The sequence below is a fragment of the Sus scrofa genome, chromosome 8, assembly GCF_054392235.1.
Source record: "Sus scrofa isolate SSC_HxYL_T2T_F1_AM1 chromosome 8, Sscrofa_HxYL_maternal_Yorkshire_Landrace_v2.0, whole genome shotgun sequence".
In the NCBI taxonomy this organism is placed as follows: domain Eukaryota; kingdom Metazoa; phylum Chordata; class Mammalia; order Artiodactyla; family Suidae; genus Sus; species Sus scrofa.
In genome coordinates this window covers 40,058,144-40,084,374 of record NC_139390.1, presented here as the reverse complement: position 1 = coordinate 40,084,374, position 26,231 = coordinate 40,058,144, and the positions used below count along the sequence as shown (strand labels likewise).

The following is a 26,231-nucleotide window of genomic DNA, read 5'->3' as shown; positions in this document are numbered from 1 at the left end:
TCCTCCTCCTTGCCGTGCACACCTCCTCATTTATCACCTCTGCCCCTGTCTTCATTTCCCCTCATTCACAGATGATGTTGGGGTCTGGTGCTCAGTCTTTCTTTCCTTTACCATCATAATGAGTGACTTCCACACCCTGCTTGTCTACTTTTTTGAATTCCTAGAATCTAGCTATTCAACCACCTTCATTCACTCCACTTCAGCAGTCTGCTTTCAAGGCCACACCATGAATCTTTGGTGTTGTGTTATTTATTGTTATTATATGGTGTTATTATATCCTAGAATTGGTCCTTCATTGAATTTTAGAGTCCAAACTGCTTTCTTTGACCCCAATTTCAAATTCGTCTAACTTTTTATTTTTTTATTTTTTATTTTGTCATTTGTCTTTTTAGGGCCACACCTGAGGCATATGGAAGTCCCAGGCTAGGGGTCTAATTGGAGCTGGTGCTGCCGGCCTATGCCAGAGCCACGGCAATGCCAGATCCCAGGCGTGTCTGTGAACTACACCACAGCTCACGGCAATGGAGGATCCTTAACCCACTGAGCAAGGCCAGGGACCGAACCCACAACCTCATGGTTCCTAGTTGGGGTTGTTTCTGCTGCGCCACTGCAGGAACTCCCCCAACTTTTATTTTTCAGATTCCATCTCCCTTTTCCTTTTTCCAGCACTGGCCACTGTTGACCACGCTCTTCTTTTTGAAACTTGTTTCCTCCGTGACTCCACTCACTGGCTTCCCTTCTGCAGACCCAGAAATATTGCTCAGAGGTTTGTCCATTATGGTCATTGTCTTCTTTCTTCCCTATTCTGTCTTTAAGCAATCTCAAGCACACCCATTTGGAAATTACCAGACTTCTCTCCTGCAGTCTACAACATACGTCCAACTGTTTACAAGATGTTTCCACCTGGATGTCCCATAATACCTTCAAAACAACAAGTTTCCACACTCATTATAATAGCTACTAGCAAAACAACAATAATAACAGAAAATAACAAGTGTTAGAATGTGGGAAAATTAGAATTCTTGTACACCGTTTGTGAGGATGGAAAATAGTATAGCAGTTATGGACATAGAGGTCCTCAAAATATTAAAAATAGAATTATTGTATGATCTAGCAATTCTACTTCTGGGTATGTAGCCACAAGAATTCAAAGCAGGGTCTCTTTTGTGTGTGCGTCTTTTTAGGGCCACACCCATAGCATATAGAAGTTCCCAGGCTATGGTTCAAACTGGAGCTGCAGCTGTGGGCCTACACCTCAGCCACAGCAACACCAGGTCTGAGTTGCAGTGGCTAACTACACCACAGCTCATGGCAATGCCGGATCCTTAACCCACTGAGTGAGACCAGGGATCAAACCTGTATCCTCATGGATGCTAGTTGGGTTCTCAACCCGCTGAGAGACAACGGCAACTCTCTCAAAGAGATATTTGTATTCCCATGTTCCTAGTAGCATTATTCGCAATTGCCAAAATGTGAAAGTAACCCAATGCCCATTGACAGATGAATGGATAAAAAAAACATGGTATATACAATGGTATATAGAGTGGAATATTATTTAAAATAAAAAGCCTTAAAAAGAAGGAAATTCTGGCACATTTTATAACATGGGTAAATCTTACCAATATTATGCTAGTGAAAGAAGTTAGTCATTAAAAGAGAAATATTGTACAATTCCATTTGAGGCACCTAGAGTCGTCAACTCATGGAAATTGAAACTAGAATGGTGGATGCCAGGGGAGAGGGAAATGAGAGTGGTTAACTGTTGTAGAGTTTCAGTTTAGAAAGACGAAAAAATTCTGAAGATTATTGCAAACAATGTGAAAATACTTAACTACTGAACTGGGCACTGAACAAATGGTTAAGATGGTAAATTTCATGTATTTTGCCACAATTTAAAAAAACATACAAAGAGACAAACAAAATCATGTCTCAAGCAAACTTGGTACATTTATTCCTCAATCTGCTTGTCTTCTAATTTTTCAAATCTCAGTGAGTGTCACTAACTAATCACCCTGGCAGAAAACTACGCATTAAGCTGAGATTTCCCCTCTGCCTCTCTCTTTGTCAGTCTGATCATCAGGCTTTTTGTCTCCATCTTCTTAATATCTCCTCATAAATCCCCACTTCTACCACCTTTATTGATCAATAAAGGTGTACTCTCGCCAGAGTTGTTGCTGTTGCTGTTTTCTTTCTTTCGGGCTGCACTTGTGGCTAATGGAGGTTCCTAGGCTAGGGGTCAAATTGGAGCCACAGCTACACCGGGATCCAATTTGCACCTGTGACCTACACCTCAGCTCAGGGCAACACCTTATCCTTAACCCTATGAGCTAGGCCAGGGATCGAATCTGCAACCTCATGGTTCCTAGTCGGATTCGTTTCCACTGCACCACAATGGGACATCCTGTTGCTGTTACTGTTTTCTAACTGCCCTCACTGCCCTAAATCTTACTCCATTCAAATTATTTTCCACTTATAATCTTTTTTCCCCTAAACTCCAAATGTGAACAAATTATTTCCTCTCCTAAGAATACACTCAGGCCCACCATGGATTCCAAATCCATGGATTCAACCAAACTTGGATAGAAAATATTTGAAGAAAATAATCCAGAAACTTCCAAAAATCAAAACTTGAATTTGCTGTACACCAGTAACTATTTTTATAGCATCCACATTGTACTTATAGCCTTTTACATAACACTTACATTGTACTAAGCATTATAACTAATTTAAAGGTGATTTAAAGTATACAGTGCATAAATTATATGCAAATGATTCAGAATTTTATATAAAGGATTTTAGCATCTGGAATTTTGGTACCTGCAGGAGCTGAGTGAGGTTGGCAGGAGGGGTAGGTGGGAAGGAGGAGGTGGGGGAACCAGGACACCAGATACAAAGGGACAATTATACTTTAATAGTTCCCCATTGAACAATATCTAGTCACTAATGATGGAGCATGATAATGTGAGAAAAAGGAATGCATGTGTATGTGTGACTGGGCCACCTTGTACAGTAGAAAACTGACAGAACACTGTAAACCACCCATCATGGAAAAAATAATAATCAGTAATAAAATAAAATAAAAAATAAAAAAGCTCCCCATTGGCTGCTACTATATATACACAATAAAATGAGACTCACTCTGATCTAGTCCCTTCTTTTCTAGTTCCTGGCTCCCATTTCTTCATGGGCCTCTCTTTAAATAATACATTCAAGCTGTACTAAACCGTTTGTAGTTTCAGAGAACATGTTGTAAGGTTTCATACTTCTATATCTTTGCTCATGCTGCTCTCTTTGCTTGGGCTGCCAGGAATGCTCCTCCCCATCCTGTACACCTGGTGAACACCTGGTTTTCTTTGAAGGCAACTCAAAACTCATGTCCTAGGTGAAACTTCTTTTGACCACTTCCCGTTTTCTTTCATTTAGTCAGAATTTATTTTTCCTGCTGAGTAACGCTTAAACATTTTTTTTTTAAAAAACATTGCTTCTGTAACATTTTATTACACTTGCATGCTTTACATGTGTGGCTCCTTTTTTTTTTTCTGTCTTTTTAGGGCCGAACCCATGGCATATGGAGATTCCCAGGCTAGGGGTCGAATTGGAGCTGCCACAGCAACGCCAGATCAGAGCTGCGTGGGCGACTTACACCACAGCTCATGGCAACACTGGATTCTTAACCCACTGAGTGAGAATAGGTTTGAACCTGCATCCTCATGGTTACTAGTCAGATTCATTTTTGCTGAGCCATGACAGGAATTCCATGTGTGGGCCCTTTTATTTCAGAATCTTTTGAAGGTAAGCCTGTGGCTTACTTCTGTCTATACCCTCAGTGCCAACAGAGTGTCTGGAATATTGTACATGTCCATTAAAACTTGGCTGAATGTATTTATTATATTGATACGATTTGAACATTTCTTCAACAAATATATATTGAATGCCTGTTATTTTCTAGTGTTGGGATTACCAAGCTTCTAGTGCACCACCTGGTAGAAAAGGTATATTCAGAGAACTGGATATGTGAATACTTACACACTTATATGGCAAGTACTTAGCAGAGGTGTAACTTTTCATGGATCAGGTACTATATTTTATTACCCACTGTATTTTGGAGCTTAGCTCAGTGATTACACTTAGTATGTGCTTTGTAAACAGTGGTTGAGTGAACTGAACATATGAAATATTCTGGTTCATGTTGACTTCATTGTGCAGTTAATGTTCTAAACTGGGACTACCTGGAGAGTAATTGAGAAATCATGAAGATTTTTGGTGCTATTATGAAATAACTGAAAAGAAAAAAAAAAAAAGTGACTGCCTGGAGGTATCCTCTAGGCAACAGGGTCAGGAGAGGCTTTGAAGCAGAAAAACTGTTGGGCCAGTTTAGTTTATTAGGGAAAAAACTGAGTTGGAGGGAGAAGAGACGGAAAACTGGGAAATGTTGGGGAGAGCATTTCTGTTGTACAGCCGAGAAATGTTAGTGAATTAAGGCAGCGACAGCAAGGATGACTAAGGAGGGATGGAGTCTAGATTTTTTAAGTCTATCAAGATTTAGTGCCAATGAGATAGAGGGAAGGAAGATGGAGAAAGTGAAAGCGAAACTGATACGTTAGAAGTTGTGTTCAATAATGGGTGTGGTAGTAATCTATAAACTATAAAACATCCCGCAGCAGTTGGTTGCTTTCATTTTTTTTCTGGCTGCTCTCAATTTAGTTGGGCGAAGAGGTTAAACATTTCTTAAATTTTATTTTGGCTGCACCCGCAGCATAAGAAAGTTCCCTGGGGGCCAGGGATCAACCTGGCGCCGAAATTGGCGCCGCACTTCAGCAACGAAAAATCCTTAACCTGTTGAGCCACAAGAGAACTTCCAAAGTGGCTGTCCTTTTAAAGAGATGTGTTCAGATCCAAGGAAAATATCAAATTTTGAACTAGGTTCTATCATTCTTGAAATTTCTCAAGGGGCAGGGAAAGGCCGTCTGAGCAGAGAGGAAGACGAAAGGAAAACCCCACAGCTATTTCACAGAAAACTCCTTCACAAACAGGGAACTCTAGAGGCACCCCGGAGCCCCGCCTATTTCTCCCAGCACTCCCCATTCTTCCGCGACGGGTTTTTCACTAGCCAATCATGGTCCGTGACGTCATTACTCTGCGCCGACACTGGACGAGTCAGAAGCATCCACACGTGTACTGTGTTGACTGTCAATGTCTCCGGGACTCCAATTCCCGGAAGCTGTGAGTTCTAAGAGAAGTTCCCGCACTTGGTGCCCCGATTCTGCGAATTCCCAACCATGAGCATCCCCGGAGTGCTGTCCTTTACCCAGCAAGCCTGGGAGCAGGTGCTGGCCAAAGTGAAACGGGCCGTAGTCTACCTGGACGCCGCCAGCGCGGAAAGCCTGCACTGGGGCTGCGGGTCCTCGCGACTGTTGGAGGCGGTGGGGAGCCCTGCGTGTTACCTCAGGGAGTTCGAGCCCGCTGCAGTTGGTGGCGGAGCCGATCAGCCCAAGGCGGTGTTTGTACTGAGCTGCCTGCTGAAAGGCCGGACCGTGGAGACCCTACGGGATATCATCTGTCGCAGTCACTTCCAGTATTGTGTGGTGGTCACGGCTGTGAACCATGCAGTCCACCTCACAGCTAATCACGTGCCGGCGGCCGCAGCGGCAGAGCTGGAAGGGCAGCAGCCGGTGTTCGAGCAACTGGAGGAGAAGCTGTGCGAGTGGATGGGCAACATGAACTACACCGCTGAAGTGCTGCACATCCCGTTGTTACTCGCTCCTGTTGCTCCCCACCTTGCCTTGACTCCAGCTTTTGCTTCCCTTTTCCCACTATTACCCCAAGATGTGCATATCCTCAACGGTGCCCGACCGGATAAGAGGAGACTAGGAAGCCTGAGTGAGGTGGATGCCACTGCCCTCACCCCTGAGCTGCTGCTGCAGATCAGGTGCCTAGTGTCAGGCCTCAGTTCCCTGTGTGAGCATTTAGGGGTACGGGAGGAGTGTTTTGCTGTAGGTTCCCTCAGTCGAATTATCGCTGCAGATCTGGCCAATTTTGCTCCCGCCAAGAACAGGAGGAAGACTGCCACAGGCAGGGCATCAGTGGTCTTTGTGGACAGAACTCTGGATCTCACAGGTGAGTGGCATTGCAGTGGAGGGCTTCCTAACCACTTTCCAAAGTGCTGGGACTTTCATTGATTCAGCATATGTTTTATATATGACCTTCTACTATGTGTCCGTTGAGAAGACAAAGAAGCACTAGACGGACTTAGTCCCTGATGTCACAGTCTATTTTCTAGAGGGGGATACAAACAAGCAAATTAGAAATTAAAATCAGTTTGCTTAATGCTGTCATTGGCAAATACATCCTTAACGTGCACTGACTGAATTGTATCTAGTGGAGAGGTTGGAAGAGTAGACTTATGGTAACATGGAGGAGAACTGACCCACCTGGGACTCTTTTAGAAATGTGCAGATAGCAGTATTCACAACAATCTGTCATTGCTGTGAATGCTTCACATTGTTGGGAGAAGCATTAACAGGTGACCAAGTGTAGGGAACCTATGCAACAAAACACAAAAATACTACAGTTGGGATTCTTGTGTGGCTCAGCGGAAGCGAATCTGACTAGTATCCATGATGTGAGTTGGATCCCTGGCCTTGCTCTTCCGGTCGGTGATCCGGAGTTGCCTTGATCTGTGGTGTAGGTGGCAGACCGCAGCTGAGGTCTGGCGTTGGCCAGTGGCTGCAAGCTCCCATTAGACCCCTAGCCTGGGAACTTCTATATGCCTTGGCTGTGGCCTTAAAAAGACCAAAAAAAAAAAAATTAGTTACTTGAGTTTCAGGTTTTTTTAATATGAGTGTTAATAAACGAGGTTGACCTTAAGTTTTATCAGAAAAAGATGAAACAGAATTGTAGAAAACGTTTTCAATGTTTGTTGATTAATTCTTAGCTCTTATTCTATTGAGGATTGGATAGATAATCCCAAATGGTAATGATGTATTATTTATACACATGAGTAACAAATGCTACCCTTAAAGTAGGTGAAGGAAAAACATTTTCTGATACTTGACATGCTCCTTTATTTGCAGAGGGCAACTTTATTGTTCGCTAATTAGGTAGATACAGTGCTGCTGGTAATGTAGGCTGGCCATACCCAAGTTCAGGGAGAATAATCAGAAAACTACATGGGTAAGCATTACCTTCAGTAGGGTGAAGAAAATGTTGAGTGAAGTTTAAAAAAACCCCACAATATGTGCTTTTTAACCTTGAAGATTAATATTCAGATTATAAAGTAGATAGTAAGCTATATGGTAATACTGAGATGTAAGCTTAATGAGGTGACTGGAAAAACCAGGTCTTCGGTCTGTAAATGTGATTTAAACGAAAGTAATCATTGTAACACCTGTGAACTCTGAGGATTAAAAACACCTGATGAATATATGATTGTTGCCTTTTTAAGGGTGTGGTACATAATGCTTATGCTTCTATTTCTTTTTGCCCCACATGTGACCTATTTTATCGTTAGTCAAGGTCACATTTTTGCGTCTGCCCCCAGGACTGCAGTTAGGCAAATTTTAATGTCCTGGCCATCCAGCATCATAGCAACTACTCCTTTATATCTCATGCCTCTTTTCCTTATAAACAAGGTAAGCCTAGCTTCTGCCCTTTAAAAGCTTATAATACAAATCAGTCAGGAGTGGTTTAGAAAATAAGGGCACGTAGAAAGACAAGGTTGCAATCAGCACAATTATTTTGTACTTTCTTTCTCCTCAAGCCTTCAGATCTCCCTCGCCATATTTACCCTTCAGATTTCTTGCTTTTATATGTAATTCATGTTGCCCATCCACTCACACAGCAAGTCTAAGCCATCAGAAAAGTTTTGTATCTTCCCATCTCCATGTCTACCAACCTTTTGACATTTGTACCCACATATTTTATCTTTCCTTCCTTCATATTAAAAGGAGATATACGGTTCCTGGTAGTATCTAGTACCAGCTTTTCCTCCTTTGCAGACTAGATTTACCTCTTTCAAATACCCTTTCCCATGGAGTTCCCGTCCTGGCTCAGTGGTTAACAAATCCCACTAGGAATCATGGGGTTTTGTGTTTGATCCCTGGCCTTGCTCAGTGGGTTAAGGGTCCGGCATTGCTGTGGCTGTGGTGTAGGCCAGCAACTCTGATTAGATCCCTAGCCTGGGAACCTCCATATGCCTCAGATGCGACAAAAACAAACAAACAAACAAAAAAACCCAAAACAAATACCCTCTCCCTTTCCTAGATCATCATTAAAAAGAAAAATATCTTTTCTACTGGCGCTTTCTCCATCATCATGCACACCAAATGGACCCCACAGACTCTTCCAACTTTTGTTTCATTTCTGCTGCATTTTATGGCAGACTTAGACATTTGTCTGTACTTGCCATCTTTACAATCATCTAGTTCAATCTTCCCTTGATTTCACTTTAGTTTTTTTCTTCCTCAATATTCTTCAGAAACTTCCTTCATCAAGATTACAGTGGCCTCCATATCACCAAATCCAATGTTCAGTTTTCAGGACTCATTCAATCTCAAAGCAGCATTTGTCACAGCAGAGCAGAGGGTGCAAATAGTTAAATATTAAAGAAGTACACAAGACAGATAATGCAGTGTCTTGTGTGAACCTATCAAGATACAGCTGACATGTTATTTGCTTGCTCACAATCCTCCCCTCACACCCACTATCAAGTCCAAGTTCCTTAGCTTTGTTTTCATGGCCATACATGACCTGCCCGTGTGTACCTCTCCCACCTTGTCTCTTACTGATCTCCTCTCACACACTGCTTTCCTGGTGCACTGGCCACCTGGCATTCCTCGACATGCCAAGCAAGCATGTCCTGGCCTCAGGGCCTTTGAAGTTGTTCTGCAGATCCCCTTGGATTATTTCTCCTCCAGGTGTCTACATGGCTTTCTTGCTCACTTACTTCAAAACTCCCCTCACATGTCTCCTTCCCTGACCATTTTCTTTGGACACTTTCTAACCCCTTACTCTGCTTTCCTTGTCAAATTACCTAACATGCTAATTGATGATCTATTGCCTCTCTCTTCCCATTTGAATGGAAGCCCTTGGGAAGGGGCTGTTTTGTTCACTCTGTATTAACTAGCACTCAGAAGAATGTCTTAGTAAGTATTCAATAAAAGAAATTCAATAAAATACTAATTCATGAATAGATGAATGAATGGGTAAATGAAAGGTTGCTGCCCCCTAGACATTCACAGAGGTTAACATACTCATTTTTTTCTGATTGAAAAGACTTCTGAGATTTCTAAGTTGCATCAGCCATTCACAAATGCAGTGGGTGTGCACCAAGGCACACTCTTTCTGAATACTCTATAATTTGGCACTTTGGGCCTACAGTAATACTTGAGAAAAGAAATAATAATTATTAACTAATCATATTTATGTGAATACTTATTGGATAACAATCACTTCCACATTAGCTTATTTGATCTTCTGAACAAATTAAGTGAACTAAGTATTATTTATTATTTTAAGAATAAAGAATAATTGAGGCTCTGAAGTTTTTCTTTACTAAAAAAAAACCCTTACACATTAAGTAGAAGGTCAGAGGTGACAGTATTTCTCCAGTATTTCTATCAGTTTCCAAGGTCAGCATCCTTTTTTTTTTTTTTTTTAAACTGGATTGTCAGAGTAGTTAGTTGTCTAGTCTTGTATTGTTGGTGTCAAGTCCACACTTTCTTTGTATTTGTTTAAGGCCTTTCTACTAGTAGATGGGCTTCCAGGGTGTTCTTTAAATTAGTGAAGGTCCTTCAGAAGCAGATTGGCATGAGAGGAGACATTTGAGGTACAGGGGGTGAAAGAACGTTTTGTATTGAAAGGGGCATTGTTCAAAGAGAGCAGATGGGAGATTTCTCTGGGTAGCCTCAAGGCAACAGGTAAAAAGAGAAAGAAAAATTCCTCTATTTTGTCAAGGGCTTAGGAGGAGCCATGAAAATGTTATTTTCAATGGAATGCTGAGAGAATTGTACAAGGTGATGATAAAGCAATGAGAGTGACCCTCCCAAAAGTTCCTTATATTTCTCAAGTATGTTTAAAATGATAAGAACTCTACTTCCTTCCTACCTTCCTGAATAATTCAATTTAAAAGCATCGAGGGTGGGACTAAGCAAGGTAGTGTCCACACATCCATACAGGGAGGAAAGCACTGACCGGATCATGCCATCAGAGCTCAAGCTGGGTGAGATCCCCTGAGTGGGGAGAGGTCACCTGGGCAGGGTGGCAGGTGACAGCAGCGGTGGCCTGGTGGGATAGCAGAGAAGGGGAGGCCAGAGTGGGTGGGTTAAGGGGGTGTCCCCAGGGGCCAAAATTTTTACCTGTCTACTGGTAGCATGGAACAAAATTTTATTTGTGGTCAGCTCTGTAACCAGTCACCTTTGGCATAGTGTAGCTCAGAAAAGGTCCATGATCTACATCCCATTTTTAGATTATGACATTCCTTCAGAAGGGATCAAAATTATTACTGGTTGATGGTGGGTAGACTTCGGAAGGTAAATTCTAATTGGAACGCATGTGTTACTGTGGTCCTAATAACTTATAAATTGAAGTCTTTTTGTTTTTTTAAAATTAAAGAAAAAAATTTTTTTTTGTCTTTTTATTGCCGCACTCCTGGCATATAGAAGTTCCCAGGCTAGGGGTCAAATTGGAGCTGCAGCTGCCGCCCTACACCACAGCCACAGCAATGCCTTATCTGAGATGAGTCTGCGACTTACACCACAGCTCGTGGCAACACTGGATCCTTAACCCACTGAGCGAGGCCAGGGATCAAACCCACATCCTCATGGATACTAGTCAGATTCGTAACCCACTGAGCAACAATGGGAACTCCTGAAGTTTTTTTAATGGATAACCTTTTGGATAACCATCCAAACTATCTTCTGAATAATCAGCTTAATGGTTCGTTTGTGTCAGAAATGTTTCAACATGATGCTATGATTCCATAATGGTAATCCTCAGGGCTGATTTTCAGTTGGTACACAGCTATGTTGTTAAGAAGATTTATATCTGTCCTGGATGCAGCAAGTATAAGAATTTGGGGAGCTCATGACTTGTTATAAGAATTTGTTGTTTCAAGCATTTGTGTGGTTTCTTATATCAAATTGTGGCTAGGGGAGTTCCCGTCATGGCTAAGTGGTAATGAACCCAGCTAGTATGCATGAGGACACGGGTTAGATCCCTGGCCTTGCTTAGTGGGTTAAGGATATGTTGTTGCCGTGAGCTATGGTGTAGGTCACAGATGCGGCTTGGATCCTGTGTTGCTGTGGCTGTGGTTTAGGCTGGCAGCTGCAGCTCCAATTCAACCCCTAGCCTGGGAACTTCCAGATGCCACATATGTGGTCCTAAAAAGCAAAAAAAAAAAAAAAAAAAAAAAAAAAAAAAAAAAAAAAAAAAATTGTGGCTAGGGATCCATTCCGCAAATATTTCATGAGTAGCTTGTAGTCTGAGTGTTGGGGAGACAACCATAAACCACAGGCAACATAAATAAGACATGATTCCTTTCAGGCCTAATAAGTGACTGTTTTACTGATAGAATAAGAACTCTTTAACATCAGAAGCCACCTTAGAAGCACTCATACTGGCTCTGTCTTAAGTCACTTTTATGGGACTGATTTTTATTTTTTAATAAAGAGTGTGGTTTTTGGAGTTATCTGCCTTCTGAGTTTGAATTCTTGCTCTGTAATTTATAGCATATATTATCTTGACCAAGTTACTTAAACTGAGTCTTCTACTTAGCCAATGAGCATAATAATACCCACCTATCAGAGTCATTATAAGAATTAAGTGGAAAATGCATAGTATGGAAGCTCACACCTGTTTATCACAAGTTCTCAATAAATATTAGCTATTGTGAGGAAGATGATGATGGTGATGGCAGTGATTCTTTGGAGTTTTGGTTTAGTCTTTTCTACCTAATTCTTCTGTCCAAACAACATGATGTGGCAAAGCAAAAGAAAGACCGAGATAGACATTAAGAAGTAAAATGTTCATTAATTTGAAGTGGGAGGGATCAAAGCAAATTGACTTGGCCAATCTCATCCATTACTGGAACGATGTCCTTTCATCAGTGATTGCTTTTGGAAAAATAACTCCTTCTCATGGAAAAGGTATTAAACTCTGTTATTGGTGTTGAATTTTATTTCAAGCTTATTAATTCATTGGTTATTAAAATAATTAATACATGTGAAGCACCTAGAACAGTGCCTGGAACACAGAAAGTACTCTGTAAATGCTTCTGTCATTGCGAACTGCTACTGTGCTTTTTTTTTTTTTTTTTTTTTGCTTTTTAGGGCTGCACCTGTGGCATATAGAAGTTCTGCAACACCGGATCCTTAACCCACTGAGCGGGGCCAGGGATCCAACCTGTGTCCTCATACCAGTCGGGTTTGTTACTGCTGAGCCATGATGGGAACGCCCTACCATTTATTCATGTGTTCTTTCCTTCATCTAATAAATAATAAGTGATCCTATTAGCCACCAAGTTGCCTGCTAGACATGGTAGGTAGAAGGTGAACTAGATAAATAGTTGCCATCACCCAGTTACGTAAGTTTCTGGCAAAAGGGTGATCTATTTTTGGTCAGTTCTCTCAGCACTTCTGGGTCTTAAGGTCTTCATCAGTAAAATGAGTAAAATCTTTTTGCCTCTAAAATTTCAGGAGAGTGTTAACCTATGGCACGATTTATCTGACTGACCAAATGTTGAATATTTGTTTATCCATGAAATACTTATTGACGCCTTCCATGGGTAGGCACTATGCTAGGTCCTGGGAATGTAGTAGTAACCAGAGCAGGCACAGTGCCTCCCCTCAGGGACCCTTAAGTCCAACACACAAGACATAACGTTGTCTTGGTAACTGTCAACTTGACTAGTTGTTCTAAAGGGGAAATGTTAGCTTTGTGTTGTTGATCCGTGTAACAGAAACTAAAGATGGGTGTTGTTTTTGATAGAAGGAGCCTTCCAAAACATTAACCTAGCTGCCTCTAACTCCCACTTTGTGAACTGATATTTTCTTGTCTACTTAAATAGGAGCCGTCGGACACCATGGAGACAACTTGGTAGAGAAAATTATTTCGGTGCTTCCCCAGCTTCCAGGCCACACCAATGACGTGATGGTGAACATGGTAGAACTCACCGCACTCCAGGCTGAGGAGGAGAATCAGAATATGGTTGCACCTGGCTGTCTTGCACAATCCAAGTAAGATGTGTGGGTTTTTCTCTCATCCTCTCTCTTTCCTTTTCTTTCTCACCTTGACTGTTCTTGTAGAAAGGCAATAGCGAAGAGTTAGTCTGGTTGAAAAATTCATAGTGGATAGCATTGAGAAAAAAGACTTTTTTTCCTTAACTTCAAGGTTACTATAGTCATTAAATAACATAAGCCAAAAAGTATGGAATTTTATGGCGGTGTCATTTAGATGTAATAGAAGCTTGTTCCCAGGGTCAGCTCAGTGAGTCAGTTTATGCGTTTGCATTCCGCAGACAGCTTCTCACGGACTCCAGGCTAGCCTTACCCAATTTCTCTTTCCCGGCTGACTTTTCCACATTACTAAAGTACTGCCCACATGGCTCTGAAACAGTGCCATCTTTTTATACGTAAATGATACACTCTTGGGCATTAGTGGGGAACGTTTTTATTTTCACGAATACTTTTTCACATGGTTAGAGAAAGAAGACAGGGCACTTTATGTTACCACAGAGTTCTAAAAATAAAAGAGCATTTCCCCAGAAACATGACAATAAAAATATACAATAGTTACCTTTTCTACTTTGTCCTTCATCAACAATTCTTATGAGAAAAAAAAAATTGTATTAGAAGAGAAAAAAGCATCTAAGTATCAGTTTCCCTTATCTTTATGTTTAAAAGTTTTAAACAAAAGAGGACCTTTTAGCATTATAGCTTCCAATCTTTTTTTTTTTTTTTTTGTCTTTTGAAGGACGCACCCACAGCATATAGAGGTTCCCAGGCTAGGGATCAGATCAGAGCTGCAGCTGCCGGCCTACGCCACAGCCACAGTAATGCTGGATCCAAGCGAGTCTGTGACCTACACCACAGCTCACAGCAACGCTGGATCCTTAACCTACTGAGTGAAGCTAGGAATCGAACCTGAGTCCTCATGGATAACAGTTGGGTTCGTGACCACTAAGCCATGACGGGAACTCCTAATGTGGTCTTTGTAGATCAATGTGGGCTTTGTGGAAGTGGTGGTCCTTGATTCAATTGTCTTGAAGGATTTATAAAAGAAGAGAAAGCTCGCATGAGCATAGGTGTGGAAACAAGAATGGTCAGGGCCTAATGTGATGGGTTGTGGGGGAGAAAGACAATCCCACTGAAGCACCACTGTGATCAGCTCTATAACATTTTTCTGGACTATGTGCTAAGCACACTACCAGGCATTTTACATTTGGGAAGTCATTTAAGTTTTACAAGAACCCATTGAGATAGGTGTTTTTATTCCATTTTACAGATAAGGGAACTAAGACAAAAAGACATTAGGTAACGTAGCTAGCAGGAGGTGGAGAGAGAATTTGAGCCAGAATGACTTCTGAGCCATCATCTTATATGCTATGTATGCAGTGGCCAGAGAAGAGTTAGGCTCATGAATAAATATAAAGAGACAAAAATATAATTGCTTCACAGTTTAATTTGGGGAGGCCTATCTGTTCAACAAAATGCTTACCCCAACAACAGAAATCAATTTTGGCTAATTTTAGCAAAAAAGGAATTTGTTAAACGGGATTAGAAAGCTAACAGCATCAAAGGAAAAAGTGTTCATCAGATTTTGGGAAGCATCCCAGTCCCGGGGATCTAGGGGCAGGAACTCAGGAAAAGCGTCTTCAAGGCCTTGACAGCAGAAAGACTGAAGTTTAGTTGAGTCATTCTGCTTAAGATTCAGATTCCAGGCGAAAAGGTAAGATTGGCCTAACTTGGGCCTTGTGCCCATCCTTTGCCCGGTGGGGGTTGAGAGCAGTTCACACTGACTGTGAATTGTGCCAAGATTGAATGGGGTAATTCTTCAAAGGAAAACTGAAACATTTATCAAAAGAAGGGGACGGGATGCTGGGCAGGCAAAAACGATAGATGCCTGTAATGTAATAGCACACACTTATGGAGGACTTACTGTGTCACAGGTATTGTTCTGATTACTTTACATATAGTAATTTATTTAATTCTCACAACATCTTCTGCGAGATGAGTCCTATTGTCATCCCTTTTATAGGTGAGGAATGAGGTTAAATAACATGCCTAAGGTGACACATAGTTAGCAGTGGTGGGGCCTGTATTTGAACTTAACGTCAGTGCTTTTACCATAACCCTATGCAGCCTCCATAGCAGCCCAAGCTAATTACAGAAGGAACCAGTGAGCTCCCCAGAGAGGTCTGCAAAAAGACGGTAGTTGAATCCATCATTAATGAGCAGGAAAAGCACGTGCATTCTGAGAATAGGACAGATGTAAATATCAAGACATCTCTTAGATCTACAAGTAATATTTTGATTAAGCGCAATTTATTTATTTATTTTTTGTATATTTTTTTTCTTTTTAGGGCCACACCCACGGCATATGGAAGATCCCAGGTTGGGGATCGAATTGGAGCTACAGCTGCTGGTCTGCGCCACAGCTATGGCAATGACAGATCTGAGCCGCACCTGTGACCTACACCACAGCTCACAGCAACACTGGTCCCTAACCCACTGAGTGAGGCCAGGGATTGGACCCATGTTGTCATGGATACTAGTCTGGTTTGTTACCACTGAGCCATGATGGGAACTCCAAGGGCAATTTATTTAACCTTGACTCCTCAGCACTTTCTACCCGAGGCTTAGTGCAAGACTTAAAGCAAACCAGTCTTGGAATCTCATTTCCTTTGCCAGTGATTGCTTTAGAAATGAGTAGGTGGAGGAAAAGTCTTCTTAAGGCTTCTTGGTCAGGTTTCTTTGCTCCTGAGAAGAGATGTGGGAAAGAGACTCACTTTCCCTTTCTTCTTACGCACTCCTCCCCCAACTCACAGGACTCTGATGTCAGTCCTGAAACTGTAGGAAGCATCTTGAAGTTGAAGATAACCCACAGGAGGGGGACGTGGCCAAGGGAGCTGCAGGCAAGAGCAGCAGTGGGTTACAGTAAGGGATCCGGACCCCATGTTCTGTAGGAGAGTATTTCCTTATTAAGTCAAATTGATGTGCTCTTGTCTGTTACTTGCAACCAAAGTCATCCTGACACATTTTCTGTATTTTATCTATTAAATGTGGGTGTTGGCTTAAACGACTTCTAAGGCTTTCAGGCAAAAATAAAAATTCTTCTTCACTGAGCCCCTGCTGTGACTTAGCTCTGCTGAGCACTTACAACTAGTCTTATTCATATATATTTTCCCTTCCTGGTCTTTGTTTTTAGTGTGTGCCCTTTCTTCTCATTAGACTTTGAGTGAGTGTTGCCATGGAATATGAGCTTTCAGTGTCACTCAAGTATGAGAGTGTGGTCATAAATAGCAAAGGCAGTGGTGAGATCTGGAAGGATCTGAGTAAAGAAGACTGCTTTAAGGAGAGCAAATTTGGTGAAACAGTGAGACCACAAGTCAGGTTGCAGATGACAAAGAGATAGGTGGTGAGAAAATGATAACCAAATGAAGATATGAAGCAATAATTGGGAGGATAAAAAAGGTGCTTTCTTTACAGTTGCTCAGGAGACCGAAGGAGTTGTGCTGATTAATTTCTCTGCAAAGAGAAAGTGAAATAAGATATATCCTAGTGTATACTATGCTTCCATCAATATAATAGCAATCACTACTACCTCCAGCACCACCCCCAGAAAGTCCTTAGTGAAATGAGTGTGAGGATAACAAAGTTAATACTAAAATGCAAAACAGATGAGTGCTTGGCAATAAATAATGTGCCTGCAGGGGAATAAACCTTTAAAAAGCAAGTTTCTGTGATTTAAGCCTTGATAATCGAAATTTATTGCTAAAATAATTTTTCTAAAAGGTTGTTTTATAGCAATTAAACTAATCACCAGTGCAAGTGAGAAATTGATAACTTAAATGCATTATAACATATCTTTGGAGTGTCTGTCATGGCTCAGCAGAAATGAATCTGACTAGCATACATGAGGACGCAGGTTCAATCTCTGGCCTCACTCAGTGGGTTAAGGATCCGTCGTTGCTGTGAGCTGTGGTGTAGGTTGCAGACGCAGCTCGGATCCCGCGTTGCTGTGGCTCTGGTGTAAGCCGGTGGCTACAGCTCCGATTAGACCCCTAGCCTGGGAACCTCCATATGCCGTGGGAGTGGCCCAAGAAATGGCAAAAAGACAAAAAAAAAAAAAAAAAAGAAGTGTTAGTAAACTGAATAAAAGAATAAATAGATGATTGAATAAATATTGTTAGATTTGAGGCCAAGGATAAAAATGATGACATAAATCCTCAAAGAGCCTTAACTATTTCATTTTAGCACTTCAGTTTAGCATTGTTGACTATGTGTGTATATATATATATTTATTTATTTTAATTTCTTCCATTAAATTCCTACAGAATAGGAATTTTCTGTGTGCTTTTCCCCAAATGTGCCTATTGTCTATGTCTGTGAGAAGGAAGGAAGGTGACATGGACTGCCTGAATTTTGTCAGGCATTGGGCTAGATTTTTAAAAGGTATTATTTCATTTAATTCTAAAAGCATCTCTCCAAGGTGCATATTCTTCTTATCTTTTTTATAGAGGTTGAGAGGAAGAGACTTAGGTAACTTGGTGGTGAGAAAATGATAACCAAATGAAGATATGACTTGGTGGTGAGAAAATGATAACCAAATGAAGATATGGCATAGGTAACTTGCCCTATGCCAAACTTTCCCTGATAGATTGAATCAAGTCATTAAAAAATTTTTTTTGCTGTTTTTTTTTTTGAAATGGAGGAATAACTGACATACAATATTATATTAGTTTTAGGTGTACAACATAATTATTTTATATTTGTATATATACAAAATCATCACCATAGTAAGTCTAATAAACATCCAGTCACCATACGTAGTTGCAAATTTTTTTCCTTGGGATAAAAATTTTTAAGGTCTAGTTTCTTAGCAGCTATCAAATATGCAATACAGTATTATTAATTGTAGTCACTAGGCTGCATATTATATCCCCATGACTTATTTAATTTTGTAGCTGTAAGTTTATACCTTTTGACTCTGTTCATCATCTAACACACCACCTCCTCCCCCACCCCACCTCTGGCAGCCATCAGTCTGTACTTTGTATTTCGTTTTTTAAAAAAGTATTTTTTAATTCCAAGGCACATTGATTTTCTGCGATACCATACTAACTGTCTGACACATACTTAGTTGACTGAATGTATAAATAAACCAGTGAATTCAGAAAATGTGGTTACTCTGGTTTCTAAAAAGCAATATTTTAAGTCCAGGTTTTTTTTTTTTTTTTTTTTTTGTCTTTCTTTTAGGGCCACACCTGCGGCACATGGAAGTACCCAGGCCAGGGGTCTAATCGGAGCTATAGCTGCTGGCCTACACCACAGCCACAGCAATGCCAGATCTGAGCTGCATCTGCGACCTACATCATACCTCGCAGCAATGCCGGATCCTTGACCCCCTGAGCAAGGCCAGCAATTGAGCCTGCAAACTCATGGTTCCTAGTCAGATTCGTTTCCACTGCACCACAACGGGAACTCCTAAATTCAACTTTCTTGTTTTTATGTTGGAGGTGGGAATGTTTTTTTCTTAGACTATAGTGCAATGGAATAAATAGAATAGATCTTACAGTAAGAGGCAAATGCAGCAGTGGTTTCAACCTAAACACTGATGAGCCAATTTTTTGTTAACTTTCACACTGTTAAGTAACTTGATAATGGTGTATTTATGTGTTTTTGTATTTTGTATTTTTGTCTTTTTAGGGCTGTACCTGTGGCATATGGAAGTTCCCAGGTTAGGAGTCGAACTGGAGCTACAACTCTGGCCTGCACCACAACCACAAGCAATACCGGATCCTTAACCCACTGAACGAGGCCAAGGATTGAACCTGCATCCTCATGGATGCAACTGCTTTGATTTTAAATTTATCTGCAGATAGAATTACTAAACCTGGGTGGAAATGCGAAGTAACTGTGTATTTAGTGTTGACTTTGAGGTGGAGTGCCAGAGGGTGTGTCACTGCAGAGTAGTGTTATCAGCAGCCTTGCTGTTGGTACAGGCTGTGGGCATCTTCTCTTCCCTACTTTGACCTACCTGCAAAAACAATTTTTTTTTTTTCAAGAAAACATCGCAGATTGAGTAGGAGAAAGGCTTACCTCTTCTTAGCATACAGCTTGCTATACTTAACTTTTTTTTTTTTTTGAAGAATTCTAAAAATCTAGTCTCAGTTACAGGTTTAGAAAACAGAATTGATGAGTAATTTGTGGATGGTGGGGTGAAATAAAGCAGGGTTCTTTTCTGAAAATGAGGGGATAAGAGTGTCCACTAAGAGAAGAGTTAAATAATTTAGTATGCCAGAGATGCTTAAGTTATATTTCTTTCTTTTTTTTTTTTTTTTTTTTTTTTTTTTTTTTTTTTTTGGTCTTTTTGCCTCTTCTAGGGCCGCTCCTTCGGCATATGGAGGTTCCCAGGCTAGGGGTCTAATCGGAGCTGTAGCTGCCGGCCTACGCCAGAGCCACAGCAAAGTGGGATTCTGAGCCGTCTCCGCAGCCTATACCACAGTTCACACAACACCGGATCCTTAACCCACTGAGCAAGGCCAGGGATCAAACCCGAAATCTCATGGTCCCTAGTTGAATTCGTTAACCACTGAGCCACGATGGGAACTCAAGTTATATTTCTTGATAAATAATTATGTTTAATAGCTGTATTTTTTCAGAATTCTTTTTAAAATGCATATTAGAAAAAGAAGGCTTGAAGGTAGAAATTCTTGTTCTGTAATTGCTCACATATTGCAACTCAATCATGGTGTTTGTTATTTACGGAATATATAGGCAATCCCCAGAATCTTGTTCTTATTGAAAAATTTAAAATGATTTGTGCTCTCTGTGTTGTGAGAAGACTGAACTCTGGGTCACTGTGGCTTTGGGATCCCTAATTTAAATGGAAACTATGACTTCTTTAAATAAAGCCAAGAACACTTGGAAGTTAGCTAAAATGGCAAAGGAGGGATGGAAAGACTCATTACATTTGAATGACAAGTTCTTAATTAGATTCATGTTCACCGCCAAACAAAAGTCAACAAGTTCAAAAATCTAACCCCTGGTAAGTTAGCCACCCACAGCCTTTACTGGGGTGCTTTAAATCTTATGTTATGTAGATTAGAGAATGTATTCAGCAATGTGCAAGGATTGTTCCATAGCTCTTGCTATAGCTCCTCTCCTCTAACAACTGCGGGTATTCTCCTCCAAGAGTGCCTTTCTTTTCTTTTTTCATCCTGCCTTCTATTAACTGGTGATGGGGTGGCTGGGATCAACAGATGGAGGGAGGCGTCCTCCTGGCAAAGCGGGAGGGAGGATAAAATAAGACGCTAAGAACAAGGCAGTGGTTTTAGCATTGAAAGAAGGCATCTGGGAGGGCTGCAGGCAGATGAGGTCTGAAATCCAGGAAGTTTACTTGAGTAAAACATCGTGAGTGGAAATGTGAAAACAAGTCTTCTGAGCATATATATGTGTGTTATGGTTTATTTAGCCAAAATATTCGTTTAATTGACTACTCTGTGGCAAGCACTTGATGAAGACAAGCTCTCTGCCCACAAACAGATAAACAAGTGAATATATAATGTCAGCTGGGGCTAAGTGCTATGAAGCAAATGAAGGGAATCAAGAGTGACTAGAGACTTGCGGAGATGACAAGGTGTTTGGAGGAGGTAGAAAAGGTGTTTCTGAGGAGATGTCTTTTAAGCAAAGACCTAATGAAGCAAATTGTAAGCCAAATGCGTATCTGTGGCTAGAACACTTTAGCCTAGGGGAAGGACTAGATGTTCAAAGATAACTTGTGGTGTTTTTCTTCCCCTAATGGCTAATGATGTTGAACATACTTTTCCTACACTCATTTTTTTTTCTTTTTTTTAATTAACGATTTTTATTTTTTTCCATTATAGTCGGTTTATAGTGTTCTGTCACTTTCTACTGTACAACAAAGTGACCCAGTCATACATATATGTACATTGTTTTTCTCATAATAGCCTCCATCATGCTCCATCACAAGGGACTAGATAGAGTTCCTTGTGCTATACAGCAGGATCTCATTGCTTACGCATTCCAAATGCAGCAGTTGTACCTGCTAACCCCAAACTCCTAGTCCTTCCCACTCCCTCCCACTCCCCTTTGGCAACCACAAGTCTGTTCTCCATGTCCATGAGTTTATATCTTTTCTATAGATATTAGATTCCAGATATAAGATATTTGGCTTTCTCTTTCTGACTTATTTCACTTAGTTTGAGAGTCTGTAGTCCTATCCGTGTTGCTGCCAATGGCATTATTTTTCTTTTTTATGGCTGAGTAGTATTCCATGATGTATATATACCACATCTCCTTTTCCTATACTTATTTTCCATCTGCATATCCTCTTAGATCCAACACGTTCATATCTTTTGTCCATTTTCTAATTGGATAGTTTTAAAAATATTGAGGTGATATAAGCCTTTGTCAAATAAATGATATTTTCTCTTGGTCTATAACTTGTTTTTCATCCTCTTAACAAGGTCTTTTCACAAAGCAAAAGTTCTTAATTTTGACAGAGTTCATTGTATCAATTTTTCCATTTATGGATTGTGCTTTTGGCGTCAAGTTGAAGAACCTTGCCTAACCCTTATTTTCCCTTCATTGAATCACTTTAGCACCTTTGACAAAAATCAAGTGAGCGTATTTGCTTAGACCTATTTCTGAGTTCTCTCTCTCTAGCAATACTACATAGTCTTGATTACTCTAACTATACAATGTCTCAAAGTCAGGTAGATTAACTTACCCATTTTAATTTCTTTTTCAAAAATGATTTTGCTCTCTTAGTTCCTTTGCCATTCTATGTAAAATTTAGAATAATCTATCTATAACTATGAACGTATTACTGGGATTTTGACAGAAATTATTTTAAATTTATATAGCATTTTGGAGAGAACTGACATCTTGACTCTGTTGAGGTTTGCACTCATTAACCTGGTATTTCTCTTCTTTATTTAGATTATCTTTGACATTTTTCATCAGTGGTACTTTTCAGTATACAAGTCTTATACATGCTTTGTTATATTTATGCATTATTTCATTTTTGGGGGTGATTATAAATGATATAATTTTATTTATGTTCACGTGTTGATAATATATAAAATACAATTGATTTTTTAATGTTTATCTTATATCTTACAACCTTGATGAATTCACTTATTCTAGGAGTTTATCTTTTAGATTCCCTGGAATTTTCTGTTTGGATAATCATATCATCTGCAAATAGTGTCAGTTTTATCTATTTCTTTATGGCTTGAATGCCTTTTCCTTTTAACCTTATTGCCCTGGGTAGAACTTCCAGCATTATTTGGGTAAAGAATGATGAGAACAGGAGTTCCCTTGTGGCACAGAGGGTTAAGGATCCAGTACTGTCACTGTAGTGGCTCAGGTTGCTGCTGTGGTGTGCTGCATTTGATCCTTAACCTGGGGACTTGCACATGCTGCAGTTGTGGCAAAAAACAAAAACAAAAACAAAAAAACAACAAAAAAACCCCAAAACAAAACAGATATCCTAATCTTGTTCCCAATCTTAGGGGAAAGACATTCAGTCTATTGTCTACAAATATAATGCTAGCTGTTGGTTTTTTTGAAGATGCTCTTTACGTGTTCAGGAGGTGTGCATCTAGTTCTATTTCACTGGAAATTTTTGTTAAAATCTTTTCTGCATCAGTTAGTGTGATCACGTCATTTTTCTTCAACTCATTAGTATGGTGGATTATGCTGATGGATTTTCAAATTTTAATCTGACCTTACATTCCTAGAATAAATCTACTTAGTCATGGTATATAAATCTTTTTATGTGTTGTAATTCCATTTGCTACTGTTTTATGTGTTGTTTTGTTCTATTTGCTAACATTTTAAAAAAGCTTTTTGCGTCCATATTCATGAGAGATTTTTCTGTAATTTTTTGAATTTTTTTTTTTTAATGAAGTAATACGACATGAAAGGGATTGAGAAGTGTTCCTCCTTCATTTTCTGGAAATGATTGTGTAGAAATAGTATTAATTCTTAAGTCTTTGGTAGAATTCCCTAGTGAAACCATGTGGGACTGGAGACCTCTATTTTGGGGGAGGGGGGTTATTTTTTATTTTTATTTTTTGCTTTTTAGGCCTGCAGGTATGACATATGGAAGTTTGCAGGCTAGGGATTGAATTGGAGCTACAGCTGCCGGCCTGCACCATAGTCATAGCAACACCTGATCTGTGCCTGCGACCTACACCACAGCTCACAGAAACACTGGATCCTTAACCCACTGAGCAGGGCTGGGGATCAAACCCTCATCTTCATGGATCCTAGTAGAGTTTGTTACTGCTGAGCCATGGCAGGAACTCCTATTTTGGGGGTTTTAAATCATAAATTTAACTTGCTCAATAGTTGTAAGACTATTCAAATTGTCTATTTCATATTGGATGAATTGTGATAGTGGTTTTTGAGGAATGGTCTATTTTATCTAAGTTATCAAATTTATATACGGTCAGTCCTCTGTGATTTCTGCATCTGTAGATTCACATGAATTGAAAATATTGGGAAAAAAATTCCAGAACGTTTCAGAAAGCAAAATTTGAATTTGTCATGCTCTCTCTGTCTTTAATTGGTATATTTAGATCATTTACATTTGGTGGAATTATTGAAATGTTAGGACTTGAGTATGCCATTTTAGTTTTTGTTTTCTGTTTGTCTGTCTTTCTGTCTCTTTTATCCAGCCTTCCTGTCACTTACTTGAACATTTTTTAAGAATTTTATTTGATTTATTGTAGTGTATCTCTTTGTATAGTTTTTCCAGTGGTTGTACCAGCTATTACAATATATATTTATCACAATATATTGGTGTCGTTATTTTACCTGTTCAAGTGACACGTACAAAGCGTACCATGCATTACTTGCCTTTACTGTTTCACGCTTAGAATCATCTTAAGATTTCCTCTAAACACATTTAGAACTACCTCAGACAGGATTAGAATTTTGGCTTCTACCAGCTAGAAAACTCAAGAGAAGAAAGATTCTTATTGTATTTACCTGTAGTTTTGCTTACTGTTTTCTTTCTTCATTATGTTTCAAAATTTCTTCTTTTTCCTTTCCTTTTTAGAGAATTTCCTTTAGCCATTCTTTTAGAATAGGTTTGCTGATGGCCAAATTTCTTAGTTTTCATTAATCTGAGAATATATTTATCCTCATATTTGAATGATATTTTCAATGCATATAGTGTTCTAGGTTAACAATATTTTTCTTTCAACACTTGAAATATGTACCCTTTCTTTGGGCCTCCATGGTTTCTCATGAGAAGCCACTGTCCTTTGAATGGTTTTTCCTCCATAGATAAGGTGTTATTTCTCTTTCTACTTTCTTTTTTTAACTTTTTAATTTTAATTTTAATTTTCTTTTTTTCTTTTCCTTTTATTTTTTGTAGTTGTATAATGATCATCACAATCCAGTTTCACAGTATTTCCATCCCACAACCCAAGCACACCATCCCCCACCCCACAAACTGTCTCCTCTGGAGGCCATAAGTTTTTCAAAGTCTGTGAGTCAGCATCTGTTCTGCAAAGAAGTTCAGTCTGTCCTTTTTTCAGATTCCATATGTCAGTGAAAGCATTTGATGGTGGTGTCTCATTGTATGGCTGACTTCACTTAGCATGATAATTTCTAGGTCCATCTGTATTGCTAAAAATGCCGGTATTTCATTCCTTTTAATGGCTGAGTAATATTCCATTGTGTATATGTACCACATCTTCTTGATCCATTCCTCTGTCAGTGAACATTTACGTTGTTTCCACCTCTTGGCTATTGAAAAGAGTGCCGCAATGAGTACATGTGTCTTTGCGAGTCATGGTTTTGTCTGGATAGATGCCCAGGAGTGGGATTGCTGGATCAAATGGGAGTTCTATTTTTAGTTTTCTGTGGCATCTCCATCCTGTTTTCCACAGTGGTCGCACCAATTTACAATCCCACCAACAGTGTGATAGGGTTCCTTTTTCTCCACACCCTCTCCAGCACTTATTGTTTGTAGACTTTTGGATGATGGCCATTCTGGCTGGTGTAAGGTGGTACCTCAGAGTGGTTTTGATTTGCATTTATCTAATGAGTGAGGTTGAACATCTTTTCATGCGTTTTTTGGCCATCTGTATGTCTTCTTTGGAGGACTGTCTGTTTAGATCTTCTGCCCATTTTTGGATGCGTTGTTTGTTTTTTTTGGTATGGAGCTGCAGAAGGTGATTATAAATTTTGGACATTAATCCCTTGTCAGTTGATTTACTTGCAAAGATTTTCTCCCATTCTGTGGGTTGTCTTTTTGTTTCGTTTAGGGTTTCCTTTGCTGTGCAGAAACTTTGAAGTTTGATTAGGTCCCATTTGTTTATTTTTGTTTTTATTGTCATTACTCTAAGAGGGGGATCTGAGAAGATGTTGCTGTTGTTTATGTTGGTGAGTGTTTATGTTGTTTATGTTGGCCTATGTTTTCCTCTAAGAGTTTGATAGTGTCTGGTCTTATATCTAGGTCTTTAATCCATTTGGAGTTTATTTTTGTGTGTGGTGTTAGGGAGTGTTCTAATTTCATTCTTTTCCATGTGGCTGTCCAGTTTTCCCAGCACCATGTATTGAACAGGCTGTCTTTTCTCCATTGTATATTCTTGCCTCCTTTGTCGTAGATTAGTTGGCTATAGGTGCATGGGTTTAACTCTGGCCTTTCTATCCTGTTCCACTGATCTCTATTTCTGTCTTTGTGCCAGTACCACATGGTTTTGATGATTGTTGCTTTGTAGTATAGTATGAAGTCCGGGAGCCTGATTCCTTCAGCTCCATTTTTCTTTTTCAGGATGTCTTTGGCTCTTCTGAGTCTTTTTTTTTTGTCTTTTTTGTTGTTGTTGCTATTTCTTGGGCCGCTCCCGCGGCATATGGAGGTTCCCAGGCTAGGGGTTGAATCGGAGCTGTAGCCACCGGCCTACGCCAGAGCCACAGCAACGCAGGATCCGAGCCGCGTCTGCAACCTACACCACAGCTCACAGCAATGCT

At 40.0% G+C, this 26,231-nt stretch overlaps 1 protein-coding gene across 7 annotated transcripts in view; it reads left to right on the top strand.

Annotated features, from left to right (window-relative positions):
- The first annotated feature begins 5,192 nt into the window (after positions 1-5,192).
- The window catches only part of SCFD2 (sec1 family domain containing 2), a 430,084-nt gene continuing 409,045 nt past the window's right edge, over positions 5,193-26,231 (top strand). For all 7 annotated transcript variants that reach the window (XR_014812421.1, XR_014812420.1, XR_014812419.1 and 4 more), the window contains exons 1-2: positions 5,193-6,117; positions 13,064-13,232. Coding sequence is in view for 4 of the 7 variants with exons in the window: in XM_003482381.5 (XP_003482429.3) it covers positions 5,280-6,117; positions 13,064-13,232 (1,007 nt within the window). In the remaining 3 variants the exon portion in view is untranslated. The remainder of the gene's footprint in view (positions 6,118-13,063; positions 13,233-26,231) is intronic.